Source organism: Panthera onca, chromosome F2 (genome assembly GCF_046562875.1).
Source record: "Panthera onca isolate mPanOnc1 chromosome F2, mPanOnc1 haplotype 2, whole genome shotgun sequence".
Taxonomy (NCBI): Eukaryota; Metazoa; Chordata; class Mammalia; order Carnivora; family Felidae; genus Panthera; species Panthera onca.
In genome coordinates, this window is record NC_138356.1 from 73694464 (window position 1) to 73714092 (window position 19629).

The 19629-nt window shown below is 41.4% G+C and overlaps 1 protein-coding gene across 4 annotated transcripts in view; it reads left to right on the forward strand.

The window, feature by feature from the left end:
- EFR3A (EFR3 homolog A) overlaps window positions 1-19629 on the forward strand; it is a 105322-nt gene that overhangs the window by 75772 nt on the left and 9921 nt on the right. For 3 of the 4 annotated variants that reach the window (XM_078441979.2, XM_060611344.3, XM_060611346.3), the window contains 6 exons: window positions 336-497; window positions 1381-1512; window positions 2873-2940; window positions 3911-4038; window positions 12309-12400; window positions 17206-17254. In XM_078441979.2, coding sequence (XP_078298105.2) covers window positions 336-497; window positions 1381-1512; window positions 2873-2940; window positions 3911-4038; window positions 12309-12400; window positions 17206-17254 — 631 coding nt within the window. Of the gene's footprint in view, window positions 1-335; window positions 498-1380; window positions 1513-2872; window positions 2941-3910; window positions 4039-12308; window positions 12401-16313; window positions 16626-17205; window positions 17255-19629 lie in introns of those variants that run through there. The other variant, XM_078441980.2, reaches the window with a different exon arrangement.

Genomic DNA, 19629 nt, shown 5'->3' on the forward strand with positions numbered 1-19629 from the left:
TGTCAGCCGTTTCACCTTTTTCCCGAATCAATCCATAAGTTGCTTTTGTCTTTTCAAATGATCACTAAAAGCATTTTCATTGTTTACACTAGAACTGTTTCCTACTTGCTGTTTTTATTTATGATTCATTCTTCAACTCTGATGTTAGCTTGTAGTTCGTTTGTTGGTATTGATAGTCGTGATACAATATGATCATCTGGTTATCAGCTTCAGTTTCTCTTCCATGTTTAGTTATGTAATAAGGGCTACTGTGTACGCGGTTCTGGGCATGGGACATCTGTCTGTACTACACTTTAAGCAAAGTCACCTTCTTCCTCTGTCATTTCCCTTTTCAGAACGGGCAACAACTATATCGGCACATATATTTGGGCTGTAAAGAGGAAGACAATGTTCAGAAAAACTATGAGCTACTTTATACTTCTCTTGCTCTCATCACTATTGAATTGGCCAATGAGGAAGTGGTTATTGATCTCATTCGATTAGCCATTGCTTTACAGGTATGCTTTCGTCATCTTTCACTGAAGAAAACAGTTTGCTTTATGAACCAGATACCATCTTTATAGTGGTGTTGCCTTTATCCAACGTCATTAATTTCATGTTTATTTTTTTAAGTTTGTGTATTTATTCTGAGAGCTGGAGGGAGAGGAGAAGGGGCAGAGAGAGAATCCCAGGTAGGCTTTGTGCTAACAGCGCAGAGCGCAACTCAGGGCTCGAACTCATGAACCGTGAGGTCAGGGCCTGAACTAAAATCAAGAGCCGGACACTTAGCCGACTGAGCCACCCAGGTGCCGCAAGGACATGAAGTTTAAAAGGGAGGCGTCTGCTTTTAAATCTGAAATACTCAAGGTTATGATCACATTCATTCTTTTAACAAATACCGAATGAGCATCAGTTGTGTGCTAAATTTGTTCAAAGCCATGGGAATACGGTGATGAAAGAACAGCACGGTCCCTCTGCTCATGCTCTCGGTCTGGCGGGGGAGAGGGTCAGTCCATAGCCGTTACGAGTGTAGCTGTTTAATCGGAGTGTAAGCGTTATGTATTGAAAGGACGGCATGTAATGGGAATACATATCAGATGTGTATTTTAATATAAGATACTTGTATGTGTATGTGTGCATATATATACACGTGTGTCTTTTTGTGTATTTCCTGCCCCCGACCCCAAAAGACTCTCCTAAGACAGAGCTATTTGAGAGATTTAACGCCTCTGTATATGGACATTTATTTTCCTTTTAGAATTCTTTAAAAAATAACTTCTTATAAGGTGACATTTTTATCAGCACTCCAGACGACCTGCCGTTTTGCAGCATAGTCATAGAGAAAATGCTGGTGGAGCGTAAGACCTTGATCTGTCAGCCGTGTTTGTTTTTTTATTAAAGGACAGTGCGATTATCAATGAGGATAATTTGTCCATGTTCCATCGCTGTGGAATCATGGCTCTGGTTGCGGCCTATCTCAACTTTGTAAGTCAGATGATAGCTGTCCCAGCGTTTTGCCAGCACGTCAGCAAGGTAACGTATTTAGGAAAGTTCTTCAACTTGATTTCTATATAAAAATGACTGATTTTCTTCCAGAGATGATGATTTTCGATTTTGATGATCGTGTGTCAAATTATAAAGATAATGCTGTAAAAATATGCATCACTTTTTTAGTAGTGACTAATTGAAACTCAAACTACAACTAGTGTTTATATTTTCTTTGGTGCCTGTCGTTTTATTAGAACTTTTTTGTGTGGTGGTCAAGTAGAATACGTGGTTTTCTTCTAGAATAAGTCATGTGAATTCTTACATAATTGTTTTCCCTTTAAACCGTTATGAATCTTAGCATCGAAATCATTTTTTATTATACTGGTTTATACTATTTTAGTTATTGTTTTAAGCCAGTCTGTTTGAGCCAGATCTCAGAGGTTGAATGTTTTTTTTAATGTCTATTTTTGGGAAAGAGAGCATGTGCACATGCACAGGGAAGGGACAGAGACAGCGGATCCTAAGCAGGCTCTACACTGTCAGCAGAGAGCCCAGTGTGGGGCTCGAACTCACGAACCGTGAGAAGTCGGTCGCTTAACCAGCTAAGCCACCCAGGTGTGCCTCCACAGGTTGAATTATTGGAGAAAACGTTCAACTATATTCAGCTTTTTTCAGCAGTACCTCATTTAATAGCTACTTGCACAATTTAATACATGTTTCACTTACCTGGCAGAGAGAGTCCACTCTAATTTTTATTCTTTAAAGATATCGGTCAAGGAGAGCCTTATTTTTATAATATTGGAAGCACATCTCCCAGTCCACGCTAAATTGTAGGTGTTCAGTGCATTCTAAGAAAGAAAACATTGATTTGTTAAGCAATTGTTTGAGCTAATATTTGATGCCTGTCATGAGAGATACAAATGTTACAAAAGCAGATTGCCCCCTCCAAGTTGCCCCCAGTGGGGTGGAGGGGACAGATCCCAGAAGCTCATTGAGACCTCATGCACGGGCCCCAGAAGATGGCACAGGAGAGTGAGGGTGCTGAGGGCCCAGCGCTTGGTCCAGGGCAGTGGCATTTGAGAAAATAGGTGTTCTTATCCTGTTGTGGTAGGCTTAATCAAATGTAATATGTTCTTGTTGTTTTTTACTATGTGTATTATTTTATTCTCATGGTTTTGAGACCAGCTGAAGTTTTGAAATAATAAATGTGAAATAATTTGAAATAATAAATGTGAAAATAAAATGAGCATTTGGGCTCTAAAATGTAGCTTAAATTCCAAAATAAAGTGCCAGTATTTTTAATAAATGTTTAATTTCTCTGTTTTTAGTTTCCCGAATTTTCAGAGCCAGGTTGTGAGGGGCAAGGTTTTCATTTTGTTTTGGTTTGTTTTTGGATATTTTTCAGGTGATTGAAATTCGAACTATGGAAGCTCCTTATTTTCTACCAGAGCATATTTTCAGAGAGAAGTGCATGTATGTTGATTCTTTACATTTTAAGGAAGGGGTACTACTGACTTAGAAACCAACCAATGGCGATTGTCAAGGATTACACTCCTGCTAGGATGGTTTCTGGTGGTTTCTAACAGTCGTTTTGGATTTCTGTCATTTAACGCATCTGACTTCTTCCTTTGCTATAACAAAGTTCTTGTACATTATAAATGTAGACTCATGCACACATGGAGTCTATCCTTGGTGAAAAACCTTACCTTGCCTTTTTTTTTTAATATGGAGATATATCTCTAAAATATAACATGTTCTCATAGATAAATAAGCCAGCCTTTAAGTGAATACAATACCCTGTTCGAGACTTTCAGTAAAAGATAACAGTACTCGTCGCATGGTGGGAGAGAGAATGTTTTAAGGAGAATCAGTGTTATGCCCTGCATTCTCCCTTGCTCTTCAAATGAAAGATATATGCGAACAATACTTTATTCAAACTTGAGGCTGCCAAAGCAGTGCGATGCTGAAAGCGTTAGCATAAGATAGTATCTGGCAGTTTGAACAGAAAGTGAACCTGGATGCTCCTCTTGGGCAAGTGCTTCCTAGCATTTAGCATCGTAATGCGTGCTTCACTCATCATCAGTGAGCTGCACTTCTGATTTTCTTCTCTCAGTTTTAATTAGCATGGAAGTTAAAGATGAATTGATTCCTTTTCATCATCTGATGTGTGAAGACCCACAGAATAATTAAGGCTGACTTGCCCCATTGGGATGTTACTGGAGAAGGAATCCCAGCCGAATGCTTAACATATGGGACCACAGGCCGTGTGTTCTTATGGTCCAATTAGTCACCAAAACGACACCGATTTTTCTGTTACTAATTACAGTTTAAGTTGTGTTTATCGTTGTCTTTAGGCATTGATCTGGAGTGCTTGCGTGTTAACTTATTTGTGGTCAGTAATTTAAATAATTCTGCACGACTTTTGTTTTGATCACCCTGACAGGCTTCCGAAATCTTTAGAGAAGCATGACAAAAGTTTATGCTTTTTGACCAACAAGATCGCAGAGTCACTAGGCGGAAGCGGTTACAGTGTCGAGAGGTTGTCGGTACCGTATGTGCCGCAAGTAACAGGTAAAAGGGGAGGGCAATTCGAACCCGACTCCGGTGATGACGTTTCAGTAACGTTTCCATGAACTCAGTTAGCAAGGTGCTCACGTTACAGACGCTTAAGAGGTTTCTCAAATGCTTAAGAGGTTTTATTTTCGCTTTAGAATTTTGCGCTTGAAAACCTTTAGCCAATCTCTTAAAGCCCTGTGATTTTATCATGAGCGGTTTGAGGCCTCGTGTGATTGTGACTATACTTAATACATCAGTGTCGTACTTCAGACGAAGAAGCAAATGGAAATCTTTCCTCATTAGCCCATATTGTGTTTGGCTTATGGAAATTTATGTAACTTGTTTAATTTGCGATCTGTGCCTGTTGAGCTGAATGAATTAGCCAACTGTGGTTATTGGAAAGAGTGCAGACTGTTTGCTGTGGAAGAAACCTTCAGACGCTTTAATAGGTTTTCCTGTGTGTGCCGTATATTTCTTTCTGTTCCTCTCATTGCCTGAAATAATTCTTGTTTTGAAGGCAAAACTGCATGGTATCTTGCATTTAATTTTTACCTTAAAAACGAAATCCAAGCATTTCTGTCCTATGCCTCCATTTTCATTTGATAATTGGATGAACATTCAGTTTTCTAGCACAACTAGTTCTTGCTTTGGAGATGCCTCTCTTGTATATGAGAACTGTTTGGTTTGTGTTAGGTAGCTCTCTGGATTAGTCACTAAAAGTAGTACAATCTTGGTAACCAGCTGTCTTTTTTATAATGTGGATCCAAAATAGATACATTTATTACAAGGATATTTCATGATCCCCTGAGATGTTAATGAATGCTTTTGCATTTTCTTTTACGTTCTGTACTGTAAAAGATTCTATACCTCATTCTGTAGTCCTTGCGGATATAAAAGTGCTAAGAATAAAACATCAGTACCGTTTTGTAATTCAAAAGATTTTTTTTTAAAAAGATTTTTAAAATATTTCATTCTTATAACTTGGATTTAGCTCTCTTTCCTTCAGGCAAAAAACCTCACAAACCCAGGCACAAGCGCAAAGGTAAATCCAAGTGTCAGTCTGGCTTTTGCCCTTCCCTCCCCGTCCTCTAGGAAAATAGCTTCGTAAAATTTCCCTTGTAGAAATGGAGCCAGTGGCCTGTACATTTTATATGGTTATAAGTTCAGTTATTAAGTTTCCCTTCACCTTCCCAGTAGCCATAGTGTATTTTCACCCCCTGCTATTTCCTTTTACCATGTTCCTTTAACTCTGTAATGAGTAACAATTTTTAATGAAAATTATGGTGCTTTTTGGTTTTTTAACAGATGGTTTGCTCTCCCCCCTAACCCTCCAAGAGACATATTCTCTTTCTTAATGCCTTGCTACCATTCACTGGAAAAATTCTGAATATATTTCAGTGTATACTTAATTATGTAACTGCATAGAAATCCCTCAGTATGAATAAGATTTTTTAATTTATAAAGATTTTGATAGTTTTTAAGAGAGAGGGAGACAGAGTGTGAGCAGGGGAGAGGCAGAGAGGGAGAGGCAGAGAGGGAGACACAGGATCCGGAGCAGGCTCCAGGCTCTGAGCTGTCAGCACAGAGCCCGATGCGGAGCTCGAACTCACGAACCACAAGGTCATGACCTGAGCCAAAGTCAGACACAACCGACTGAGCCACCCAGGTGTCCCAAGACTTTGATAGTTTAGAAACAGTCTGTGGCACATACGTCCTGCCTTAGTGCAGAAAGAGTCCGAAGATGCAGGGATACTTTTTGGTATAATCAGTTGGTTATTAAAATTTCTTTGTGTTGTGTAACCATCTGATATTTATTTTTAAAAGTAGGGGATTCAAGAATAATACCTTCAATAGAACGCAAAACGTGTTTAGTTTCTTGTGTACCATGCGTGTATACCTGTCATCATTGAAATATTAGCAGCTGTTTAGTGCGCATTAACTCCATGCCAGTCACTAAGATAAGTGCTTGTATTCATTTTCTCATTTAATCTTAAAAATGATGAAGAGGGTAGCATTATCTTTGTTTACAAATGAGAATAATGAGGTTGAAATGAAATAATTTGATGAGGTAACACCACTAGAATGCACTGCCTTGCCTATTCAGTTAGGTGCTTAATCTCTTGATTTTGCTAACTCTTTTCCACGTACATCAAGATTGTTCAGTCATCCCTGTTGATCCAGATGGATTTTTTCATGCATTCCACAAACCCTGACTGATTGCCTACTATATATCAAACATGGGGATTTTTGAAGATAGAGTGATATTATAAGGATTAAAATCTAGTAGAGAAGGCAGACACATGATTGAAATGGAATGGCAGCTGGTTTGAAAGAAAGAAGAATGGCCTGCCTAAAGTTTGTCGAACCATTGGTGACTGACATCTAGTAAGCGGTCAATGAACGTTAGGTAGTTACAGCATTTTTCTTCTATCTCAACCCAGAATTTGAGTGAATAGTGCATGTCTAGGCATGTGTGAAATGCTCCTCCATGAGGGGTACAGTAATAACCCCTCAGCTAGATCAATCAGAGGTGCCAGTGGCTGTAGTAAACTTGTCTAATTAAGTACCTATGAGTATTTACAGTTCTAGCTTCTGTGCAAACAGAAGCAGGAATGAACGAGATAGGTAGAAGCCTCTACTTACACAAAACTGATAGTCTTCCTCATCGGGGTTCTTCGTCTTGGACCACAGAACACGGAAGAGGATTTGAGTGATTCTTTTCTCAGTTTTCCCAAGATGGTGTTTTACCAGTTTTGTGCCACGTGCGTAGGAAAGAAGCTAATTCATGATACAGTTTGTCTCCCAACAGGATAAATCACTGGGCAGTCACAACAGACCTTAACGGCTCCGATCAGAGAAGTTCAGGGGTCCCAGGCAGCAGTGAGGAGAGCATTTGGTCCAGGTTCGATGGGCCAGCGATGTCTTCCACAGGGAGAAATTCCTAGGCTGAGCCTGAAGTGAGTGTTAGACACGTGTTTCCCGCAGAAGTGACAGCACGTATCAAAGAGTGGAGGGAGGCAAGAACATGGCTTTTTCAGGGAATTAGTATGAAATAAGTCTACTTGGACTGAATTGGCGGCATAGAGTTGGAAATTGTAGAACCAGGTCGACTAGTTTGCACTCTTCTGTGAGCAGTGGGGAGTCACTGAGTGATTGTCAACAGGGGTAGGCACTGTAGAAGTATTCCTCTGTTGTAGCTTAGCACAGTGGAGACGGAGCACCGTCTTTAGAATGCTCTGTATTAATCTCCAGGAGAGATGACAGAGTACAGCCAAGTGGGTGGATTCTAGAAAAACGTACAAGAAAGAATTTGGAAGCAGTCGATTAATATGGAGGGGCAAAGAGAAAGCCAAAGATTTTGTCGGGGTTTCTGCCTTGGACGCTTGGGTAGGTGGCACCCCCCCCTGAGGGCAAGAGTGGAGCGAATTTGCTGCTTCATTTATTTTTGTCATCTGATTTTGTTTTGGAGGGTTGGGTGATATGACTGAGTTTAAGCAAAGAAAGAAGAAACCATGCATTTCAGATGTAACTGTCTATGTGTAGTTTTGGGTCTCGGATGATAGGAGGAAGGAGTTTTTATTAACAAACGAATAGGAAAGAGTGGCTAGTTTAGGGGATTGGCCTCTTGTCGAGTATCTTCGACGCCATCCCAGTCGGGGGCCCTGTAGTCGGAGTCAGGGCTGGGGTTTGTGTGGGAGTTCGGAGGTTGTAATGAGAATTTTGAAATTAGCAGAATAGGGGACGCTTGCAGGAGGCCCAGGGTGGAGGCCCTCTCGGGGTGAAGGAGTGAAGAGAAAAAGAGGACGCGGGCTTGGCTCTGCCTTCGCCACACGGCCTTGGGCTTGTCCACTCGTCTCTCATCTGTGAAGCAGGAACTGTAGCTGAGCCTTTTGGCTTAAATTGGTTAGATACGTGAAAGCACTTTTAAAAACAACAAAATGCCACATAAACATAAGAATAGTATTAGTCGTTTTTCAATTTCTTCATTTTTTTAGTCGGGATTTTGAATTTTGTTAATTTGTCCTATTGATCAAAAGCATTTATAACACAAGAATACCTTTATTTGCGTTATCAAAACCTGTTATATATCAATCAGTATATGCTTATAAAAGTATATTCTCCTTTGGAGAAATAGTAGAGGTTCTGGTTTAAAATCTTTTTTTTAAAAAGGGATTGTCTTCTATATCACACTGACTTTTTATTCCATGGTGACAGTAACTTTTTAGTTGTTTTTATTCTGTAAATATGCATCAGCTCTAGATGGAATTTTGTGTTTTTTCTTTAGGGCCCGGAAAGTTGTATCTGTATGAGTCGTATTAGCATTAAACTGTGACACTTTGAATTTTGTGTAAATTACGTGTGAAATTTCATTTTGCCACAGGTAGATTTGTAATGGAATCTGAGTGGTATAGCAGCTCTAATTACATTTGTGACTTAATACATACAGCGAAGTCAGGTCCTGTGTCTTACTTTTTTATAGAGCCATGGGAAATTACATTGAGAACAGTTTCATGTAGTTCTGTGCCATTCTTGCATTCACACTGTCTCCTCTGTTTCTTAGCCATTTCAGTGCAGTTACGTACGTTATACACAGATAAACCAAGTGGCGGCAAAACATCACTGAAGGAAATTGGGCATAGCTCTGAGAATTGCTTCTAACATCCAAGTTCTAGTTAAAAACAAAAAGAAGAGATGATGATTACCACCGTGAGTAGCAGATCCAGGGTGCAGAGTAGCAGGCGGGATGGGAGAGTGGAGAGGGTACGCTGTCTGGGAGCGCCCCAGCCCCCCTTGAGGGGAAGCCTGGGCCTCTCCAAAGGGTGTATATATCAAGACACTGAGGTGGTGACAAGGCGGTTCTCTGGAGTCAGCAGAACAGTCCGTCCGAGAGGCTGCGGTGAGGTGGCATTTCAGGAGGCTGGGAAAGGGTCAGGAGCAGATGCAGGTGGCCCATGGGGACGAACGAAGGTATCATCCCTGTCAGCTTCCATCCTGGGAACTTTGTATATGAGATCTGATTACAGTTGGCACCTGTAAGCAGGTGACTGTGTAGGTCCAAAGAAAAAAGTTGTGAATATACAGCATTAGAGTTTCCCGTTACTTTTTTTTTTTCTTCCCTTTAAAAATGTTTAATCTTCTTAAATCCACTCCCTCTGGACTATGTTCTCATTGATTTTGCCACTCAGTGATTCCTTTCCTGCGCCCATGCCTCTCTCTCCCTTTTATTTTTATCTTGGGCTTAAAGCTGACTCTTCCATACCATGTATCAGCCTGTATATTTTAACCTAGAAATCCTTTTATGGGGTTCTTTGTGAGAAGCAGGTTGTTCCTCGTTGTGAGTTCTGAGGAGACCTTGACAGTTGGCCAGCTTCGAGGGCAAAAGCAAGTCAGCCGTGACAGTGCCACTGATGCCGTCGTGTTTGCTAATTTATATCTGCGTGGCAGATGCAAAGCACAGAGTCTGTCACTGAGCCCTGCTGTGGTTGATGAGAGAAGGTGTCTGTTTACATGTCTTAGTACAAGGCCCGGGAAATGTTAGAAGGGCAATAATGACTGAAGGGTGATGGGGAAAGAGCAGTCGTAATGGATAGTAAATTTTATAGGTAGAGGAAAGAGGGGTAAGTAGAAATAATTGGAGTAATATTTAATATTTTAAGGAAGTGATATTCAAGTAGGCCTTGAAAGACGAGAATTTGTATAGTGGTGAGGATATAAAGAAGGGCAGGTAATAAAGTATTTCCAGTAGGGGTTTCTGTTTGTAGGAAAGTATGGAAGGTAGATAGGCCAAAGTATGCTCGGAGATGGGAGAATAGCACATTTAACTTGAACGCTAGATAAATTAGGGGGCAGTTGAAGTTACTGCTGGTAAGCCCAGAACGGCTTTTTAATTCCTCAAGAGGTGGGTAGCTTGGCGGAGTGATGTGGTTAGTGTTTTAAGGAGCTTATGATGTGATGGTGACATACAGGGAACATTGCAGAAAGGGCTGCGACCGGTCAGGATGGACTGGGTCAGTGATTCTCAACTGAGGGTGATGTTGCCCATGCCAGTGAATATTTGTGAGTCCCGGGGACATTTTTAGTTCTCACCACTGGGGCAAGGAGGGGTGGGGTAGCCCTCCTGGCTTCTAGTGGGAGAAGCTGACATCGTGCAATACACAGAAACCCCAGCCCGAGAATTATCTGGCCCAGAGTGTCGGCGCCGGCGCTGAACCCTGGCTAAGTTATGTTGTGGTAACAAACTTGTAGGGTCTTGGTGGTTTAAAGTAAAGATGTGTTGCTCAGACTGACTGTGTGCGACTTCATGATCCCATTCGGAATCCGAGCCGAATGGGGCAGCTGCTCTCTGGAGCACTGCTTGTACTGTATCGGCCAGAACTAGTTTCGTGGTCCCTCCAAACCACAGGGAAGCTGGAATTACAGTCCTCCTATCTGCCTACAAAGAGGGTGAACTACCACATGGGATTAACTGTTCATTACTACCGTGGAAAGCTCCCTTGGAGTAGAAGAGTAGTCGCTAAGAGAGAAACCAAGAGTTTCTTCCTCCCTGCCGGCCTTCATTTAGTTCTTCATTCTTGACCCTTTCAGTAGAAGAAAACCACAGTCTGTACAAAATAGGGTTGGAAAGATGGGGTATTGCCAGCATATGAAGTGACTGTGCTGCTGGACATGGGCTCTAGACCCGAGCTTCCCAGCTGTTGTTGGCAACATTCCCGGTGTGTGGATCTTGACCTCCTCGGCACTTCCAGTAGCTGAGTGGGTCCTGGGGCCACCAGAGCCTGCGGTGGAGGCAGCCTCTTCCGCCTATCGCTGACATGTTTTAAGCCCAATTTCAAAAGTTTGGGAAGCTTTACGTTAGTCAGTGAGCCGTATTTGTTTTAAAATTATAATTGAGACGGAAAGTGATTTACTCTGGAAACAGCACTCATAGCTGTTCATATAGAAGGGAGAGCAGTTAGGTCATCTAGGAAGCCATCTACGAATTGAGGCGAAAAAGATGAAGGATATTAATGACGGCTTGAAAATACACAGGCCAGTGTGAGATAAAGACAGTTTATTAGAGATGTTGAAATTGGGTTTAGAACATGTGGACTAGAACTGATGCATAGAAAACTGGAAACAGCGAGCTGGAGCTCAGAAGAGAGAAGGTACTTGTCCAATTCCAGCCATGGTCGAATAAACCTCTGGTTCTGTGTATCGGGATCCTCAAAGCGGCTTCCGTTTTTCTGATGAAGCCATGACTGTCGGATGTTCTCCTAGCACCCTGTGCTTGTCCATCACACCTCATCATTTGTGTAATTGTTTGCTTTCGGTCTTCGCCTTTAGTCTGGAGTGGACTTCATTCGGCGGTCTGCCCCTCACGGCGAACGTGGTGCCTAATCACTTAATAGATGTGCTGAATGCGGAAAGAGAAAATTGAAGTAGGAAAGCATGTGTGGAAGGAGATTACAATAAAAAAAATGGAAATTTCCATGAAGTAATTAGGCAGGCAGGGGGCCAAGGAGTAGCCGGTGAACTGACTGGTTAGGAAGACACAGGATTTTTATGAAAAAAGGCCTCCCGAGAAGAGCAGTTGAGGGCAGGATTGTAACTCGGTCTAAGAAGAGGAGGCGGCGGAAGGAAGATTAGAGCAGTTGGTGGAGACCAAGCAAGTGAGCCAGTGTGCGGAAGGGAGGGGCAGGGGGCTGCGCTGGAGCGTTGAAGCCAAGGGAGGGTTTTCGGACCAGGTGGTTGCCTTAAGCAACAGGTCAGGAGCCAGTGGAGTGGAGTGGCCGGGAAGGGTGGCAAGGAGCTCCTACCCGGGGCAGCAGGCCCTTTTGGTCCACAAGTGTGGTCCGTGGCATCCTCGCAGACGTGGGCTCCCGAGTTGCCCCCTGGAACCAGTTAGTGCACAGCTTTCGCGCTTTTGAGGAAACATGAGAGCTACAGGGGCAGTATTGGGAGTTTTCAGTAAAAATGAACATACCCCGTTTAGATTCTGTAATCCCTCCCTTCAGTGTTGACTTTTAGTTTTGATTACATTATCAGATAATGGTACTGTTGCTGTTCTGAAGGCCCCTTATTGAAAAATAAAACTATTAACCTTATTTCAGTTCACCCCACCAATTTTATTTTTTTAATCTGCTTGTTGAAATTTAGGAGTCTGAGAACACAGTGCTTTTATTTAGAAAGAGTGAAACAGACTGTCTTTAACTTTCTAAAATTTTTTTGAAATCTGAAGTAGAATTTATAAAGGACATACTATTTCTCACTAGCAAATAATGGGGAATATACAATTTTTATTTTAGATGAAGATCGACTTTCTAGAAGAAAAAGTATTGTGGACACCGTATCCATTCAGGTGGATATTTTGCCCAACAGCATCCCTTCTGATGATGTGGTAAGTTGCTGAAGGTGTCCGGCAGAGTGCTTTCTTGAGAGAGACGTCAGTGTAAAAGAGTTTTGTGCCCCTCCAGACTTTTGAACAGGAGCAAACAGGACTCTAAATTTCCCCCCAACTCAACAAAACTATTAGTACACTAATCTGATTTAGCCTTGAGCTTATTTTTTATTTATTTTATGAAACTCAGCTATCGGTAAAGATGCATAAACTTAACAGTATGTATTATGTTGTCATTAGATCTTACATTGTAATTTAGTGTGCTAAAAGGATCCGTGAAACAGAACTAAGTTTTTTTATCAGTAAAAAATACCACATAAGGCCTGTTATTATAAATTAGGAAGCTCTCCAGATCCTGTTTATTTTTAAAGATTTATGAAACACAGATTTTGAGAATAAACGAAATTGTACAATCTCATGCGAAGGCAAATATACCTGAAAGGTTTCAAAGCCTCATCTATAAGGGAAAGTTTTTTTATCATTTGAGAGTAACTGTAATGAGTTTCATTAGGCTACGCTGTGTCAATGCCAGATGTAAGGACTGTGGCTTATTTGAAATGTCAGATTTGATGCTCTCCTCCTGTTTCAATGGAGCACAAAAGTGTACCCTCCCGTGCTTTAGGAAGAAAAAGCAGCTAGTATTGGCTACGACTTACTCCACACAAATCGCCAGAGAATTTTTTGATAGTCCAATAGAAATGCCGGAATATCAGCATGTCAAGCCAGCCTCCTCCTTGGGGCTTGCTTGCCTTCCTAGGTATTTCATTATTTCTCATGATACAGTATAAAGAAGAGATCATCCGTCTCAGAAAGGGGGAAGGAATTTGCCTGAATTCATGCTTTCACCTCCTTCTTCCCCACTCCCCCTCCCAATCCTTGTCAGCTCACCTTCGGGAATTAAAACTTATTAGTGGCCAGGCCACAGCTGACTGGCTTACATCTTTTTATGCTGTTCAGTGCCCCACAGTAAGTAGAATTAATCAGCTTCATTAAGAAATTATAAGCAGAATGTCAATAGCAATTGAAGAGGCAGTTAGTATTCATTTTGAAATGTGGCACGTGTAATTTCTTGCCAGTTTAAGGCTCAAGAAAAATCATCTTTTCTAAATTCACCTCTTCAAAGCCATTTTAATTTATGTACTTTTTACTAGTCAGGAAGGTATTGTGCTAGCTCTGTGTTTTAATGATCATGAATTTCCTGCTGTTACCTTTTGAGGGAAGAAATCAATCCAAAGCCTTAGTTTATATATTTTATCAAGAGTGTGCAATACATTTTATTCACTAGTATTCCATCCTCCTTTTGTTAACCATTTTTATTTAAAAACGTATATATATAGCACTTCAGATTATTCTAAAGAGTCCATCTGTTTTGATAAAATGAACTGAAGAAGCATTTGTACAAAGAGTTAACTATAGTAAGATTCTTACACATAAATTTTGCAATTAAAAGTCCATTAATACATGTGTTAACTTGTTAAAGATCCTGTTTTCTCTTTGCTCTAAGTCCTAAGTCAAATATGCTACACACTGAGCTCAAAAGTTAAGTACAGGTTATTAGAAGATTTACCTGAGCACTTTGGAGTTTCAAACTCGTTTACCATTATGGAATATGATTTTGCATTATTAGGAATGACTGTTCAAATACCAGAAGACAAAATAACATTCCCTTCTAGGCCAGAACTAATTAATTTCATAGTATGGACAGGAGAAATTCGCATCAGTTACGTGTTCACCTAACAGTTGATGGTGTAACAAAATATCAACCTATGGTTAAATATATTTGCTAACAATCAAATAAGAAAATCGCTCATTAAAAAACATTCTTGTATTTGATCATAATTATTTGAAATTTTATGTACATAATCTCGGTTCATCCTCAGATATATCCCATGTCTGCTTTTAGAGCTTGTAGCTTTTTTCAGAAAGTCAGATTATATAGCTGAGATCCTAGCAAACTTCTGTTTCCCTAAATAAGGACCCAGATTGTTAGCAGTAGTCTATTGAAATACCTGGGCTACTTGAGGTTTGTCACTAGTAATGTTTGCAATTCAAACCTTTGCCCACCATAAATCACTTAGTGAACTTTATCTAAAAATTGCCCTAGATAGATAGATAGTGAACTTTATCTAAAAATTGCCCTAGATAGATAGATAGATAGATAGATAGATAGATAGATTAGAGATATCTATATATCTTTACCTATATATTTATATAGAAATCTATATATCTATATAGATATATGGATGGAGATCTATAGATGGAGAGATATCTAAAAATATTCAAGAAGATAAATGGCTAACATGGAATAGAAATGCCTCTGCCTCCTGAGATAAAATTATCAGCTTGACTAATAGCATAAAGCAGCATTGACGTGATTCTTTGATCTCTGAGCATTATGGGCATGACTGATATGCATAATGGATATGAGTAGAACCTGAAATCACCACTTGGTTCTTCTCTCTAAAAGATAATAGTCGGTGCTTGATTATTTGGGGGAATGGATGGGAGGCTGTATGTGTAACATTGCATTTTGAGTGCATATCGAAGTTTTCTTCATACAAAATTAAGTCGCTGGCTGGCTGCAAAGAATTCTTGTTTAGTCCAGGACCAACAACAGACCCTTATTTTACATATTCATACCCTGCCTTTTCCCAAATGCAAGTAAAGAAGCTTGCATGTGTGCTAACAAAACGAGTCTGGTGTAATATCAGTCAGAGGCTGCTCTCCTAGGTGCCATAAAATTACTAAGGTGTCCGTGAAAGTAACAGAGCACCTGGACCGATTGGAAGAAGACCAGACAAACAGCAGATTTCACGCAGCCCCGAGGGCGTTGTGCAGTCTAGGGTAGAGTTACAGATCGTGAATAAGGTTCAGGTTACCAAGAGTAAAAGGGGTGTTGAAACTCCCCGAGGCTGGTGCCTTTGCACCGTTTCTGCAGAGCCCCAGTGCAAGCCGTGTGTGCGAAGGCAAACACACTGGAGTTTGGCTGGGCGCCGGTGAAGGGGTGGCTCGTCTTCAGCAGCTACTTGAGCGCATTGGAGTCTCAGGCTCGTTTACCATTATGGAATCTGATTTTGCATATTAGGAATGACCGTTCAAGTACGAGAAGGCAAAATAACATTCCCTTCTAGGCTAGAACTAACTGTGTGAAAAATACGAATCATTAAACACTGGTATAAAGCGGTTGGTCCTTTTTCCTTTTTAAATAGGATTCAGATTCACAGAAGGGAAGCTGGGAAACAAGATGGAAGCCAAATTACAGAAGGCTTTGACACCCACCTGAGGGCTTTGTATGTAATCTGGCAGGAAGTAGGGAGACCCTGGAATGTGGGCAGTGTCGTTATCGGAGCTATGCTTTCATGAGAGGAATCTCAGAAGCGTGACCAGGCTGAACTGGAAAGAAGAGACTGGAAGTAGAGAGGCCAATTAGTACATCCTTTTAATAGTCTCCACCTTGGGTAAGGAGGGCCTGGGGTAGCCAGGCTGGAGATACGGAGGCAGGAGGGCAGTCGCCTGTTCTAGAGCAGAATGGGCAGGGCCAAGAGGTGACTTAAAAGGAGTCGGAGAAAGGAGGTTAAAAAAAAGAAAGGAGAGGGACATCATGATCACGTGAATTCGGGAAGACAAGAACCCACAGAGAAGAAGGGTTTTTGGAATAAAGTACTTCAGCTTTTCACGTACCTGGGACCAGACAGGTAATCGTGACCAATTATGTGTCACAAGAATGCTGGCCTTGTAGCTTCTTCGGTGTTCTTTCCCCTGTACTGTAGCAGTTCCTCAAAAGCCTAAAACTCCTGACCAGTTGTAAGAATAACAGTGTTGTTTTTTTTTTCATTGAGATATTAGATTGCTTCTAAGTACCAGTAATGAACGAGCCAGAGCCTAATCCTGTGTCTCTGCTCCAAATATCTAGAACAAAGCAACTGAAGATTCCCAAGTTTAATCTGACTTCACCTAGAAATATGAGCCCTCAGTGGGAAAACGGAGGTAGTGGAGCCCTTGCTGCTTGATTTCCCGCTAAAGCCTTTGAGTTACAGAGAAGCTCAGGTGCCCGGCACGAAGTCTTGCTTTCGTTAGTCTTGCCGCCTTAGCCTTAGCGAAAGACGCTCGTGAGCTAAAATTAGGGACGACCAGAGGCCCAGGCAAGTACGCAGGTATCATTTCTTCACTTTCATTCGGAGGTACCGTAGTAGCTGGGTGTGTTACTCCCGAAAATGCACTCGTGCCATAAAAACTATGACTGCCTTCTTATCATAAGGCGGGGAACATCCAGAATGTAATTATTTTAAGATGTTGATTAGCTATACTCCTTGAACACTTGCCCGAGTAGCGATTCTTGCTTTTTCTTAAACCGTGTTCAAGTTTTCAGTTTATTTTTGAATAGTAAACTGTACGTGGCACCGATAATCTAGACAATGGAGAGGCCTTGGTTTTCATGTGTTACATAGCTGGACCGTATGTACACATGGTCTCCGCCTTGAATACCTCCAAGCACTGTTTGCCTACGAAGCCTGGCTCAGCCAGCGGGACTCGGGCCTTGCCCACGCGGCGATTGGGGATTGAGTTCTGTGACTCAGGGGTGCTTCGGCTGCCGGGAGGGGGCTGATGCTGCCAGCCTCACAGTAGTCACTGCAGTAGACCCTTGTCACCACCAGGGACAGAGTGGATGTAATCACAAACCCGGCGAACACAAAGAAGGAAAAAATCTGTTGAAATCTGTTCTTAGATACTTGTAACTGGGTGAAGGTATTACTTGTATTGACCTTTCGTAACTCTTTGTTTTACGTCAAATCACTTTTCCCTAGGTTAGTAACACTGAAGAAATCACCTTTGAAGCGCTGAAGAAAGCAATTGGTGAGATTTTCGTTCACTGTCCTGATGCTTTGCCGGCTGGCTTACCGCTGTCCCCTTACTGGGTTAGGTGCCAGTGTGAACACACACGGCATGGCGTTTCTGTGTGGTTGTGTAATGGATTTATTCAGCCACGTTTTTTAGACTTTAACACTTGTCCTGTCTTGTCGCAGGTTATTCTTTTCCTTTGCAAAGAGTGACTTTCTTAGAATTCTGAAAGCACATCACTCTTTCGATGCCACCCTTGCCTGGTGACCAACTTGCGGGCTTCACGAACTTCACGAAAACAGCATGTTTCCTTTTGTAGGAGAGAGAGGGATGAAAATTCTGAAAAGACCTGAGAAAATTAAACAGTAACTTGTAACAGGCCTGTCATGTAATGACAAGCGTGTTTCCAACAGGGTGAGAGAAAGAAGTGACCTGAGGTCGTCAGCAGGCACGATAGCACCATGTTAACTCGTGCGGTGTTCTAGGCGAGAACATTGGGGCGGAGAAATTAAACTCTCCTGAGGTCACATGGCTAGTAAATGCTGACGCCAGCTTTCATACCCACATCTCACTGATTAATCTTTTTACTTCACATAACATAGTACTGTGGGTTTTTTTCCTCTTTGGCCTTTATGGAAATAAATTATATCTGGTATTTTGCCTCTTTTTTAAAAGTTTGAAGTGGTTCCTTCAATTAAGTTTTGTTTTTTTTAATGTTTTACTGACTTTTGAGAGAAAGAGCACAAGCTTGGGAGGGATGGACAGAGAGAGGGAGACAGAGAATCTGAAGCAGGCTCTAGGCTCCGAGGTATCGGCACAGAGCCTGATGTGGGGCTTGAAACCCACGAACTGTGAGATCACGACCTGAGCCGAAGTCAGACGCTTAACAGACTGAGCCACCCAGGCGCCCCTAAATTAGGTATTAATATAAATTACCACTAGGCGAATGGTGCCTTGTTCACAATTCATTTCTAATTGGCAAAGCAGTATAGAGTGGGAATTGGCTCTCAGAGATGTTAGTTTAAGAAAATCGGTGTCCAGGAAACGTGGAGTGCTCTAGCACCCATCATACATGACATGAAATCTGACCTTTCCTGGCTTAATCCGTGAGAGGATTTTTTTGTGACTGTAAGACCATGGCAGATTTGCCAAAATAAAATTGAACTCCGTAAGCGACTTTGAACCCCCATTGGAAATGTACAGTCTAGGGCAGTGGTTCTCATAGTATGACTGTGGCTCCTGGATAGCCAGTGGTGGCTCTTTCAGGGGACCGTTCAAGTGAAAAAGTATTTTCATCCTAACATTAAGGCACCGTTAGCCTCATACTGCATCGGTCAACATGAATACAGGCAGTGGCATTACGCTGGACCGGCAGTGGTCGTATTCTTCAGCACACACGGTTATTTTAAAACGAGATTTTATTTAGGAATGCTCTTAATTATAAATTATTTTATTAAATCTCAGCGCATGGGTACGTATCTTTGGGAAGTACACATAGAGCACTTGGATTGCCTTGATACGCAAGCTTACGCTAGTCGATTTTTATAAGGAACACCATTTTTACTTAAAAAAAGACTGATGGAAAACCTGTGGTATTTGGCAGACATTTTCTGGAAAATAAATGAAGCTGTGACGTCAGGAGAAAACACAAAACCATCCTCACTGTATTTGCTTCTAATGATAAAATCAGCGCTTTGAACAAAATTAAAATTTTGAAACTTTTGTCTACGCTGGAGAGTTTGACAGGTCCCCGTTATTTAAAGACATTTCCAATGAGATCAGCTGTAATAACTAACAAATATGATTTTAAAAATTGTATAATGAAACACGTCTGTATTTAGAGAACCTGCATAAATCACTGGGTCATTATTCCAAATGAGCGTTGCATGATGTTACAAAGTCGTGCATAAATGAGGATTATTCGGAGTGCAAAATAGATGAATAGATTTTACCATGACCAGTTACAAGAAATGTATTAGTAAGATTTCACATTTCATATTGCACTTTTTTTTTCATACTCATGTATTTTGAGAGAGAGAGAGAGAGAGAAGGGCAAACAGGGAGGGGCAGAGAGAGAGGGCAAGAGAGAGAATCCCAAGCAGGCTGTGTGCTGTCAGCGTAGAGCCTGATGCAGGGCTCAAACCCATGAACTGGGAGATCACAACCTGAGCCAAAATCAAGTCAGACACTTAACCAACTGAGCCACCTAGAAACCCCATATCGCAACTCACTTTTAAGAAAACTACCACTTCTCGAGGACTGTTGGAGTGTGCAAGAAGAAATTCTTACAGTTCTGTGAAAGGCTGTTAAAATACTCTTTCCCAATACATATCTGTGTGAGGCTGGATTTTCTTTACATACTTCAACGAAAATAACACATTGCAGTGGAT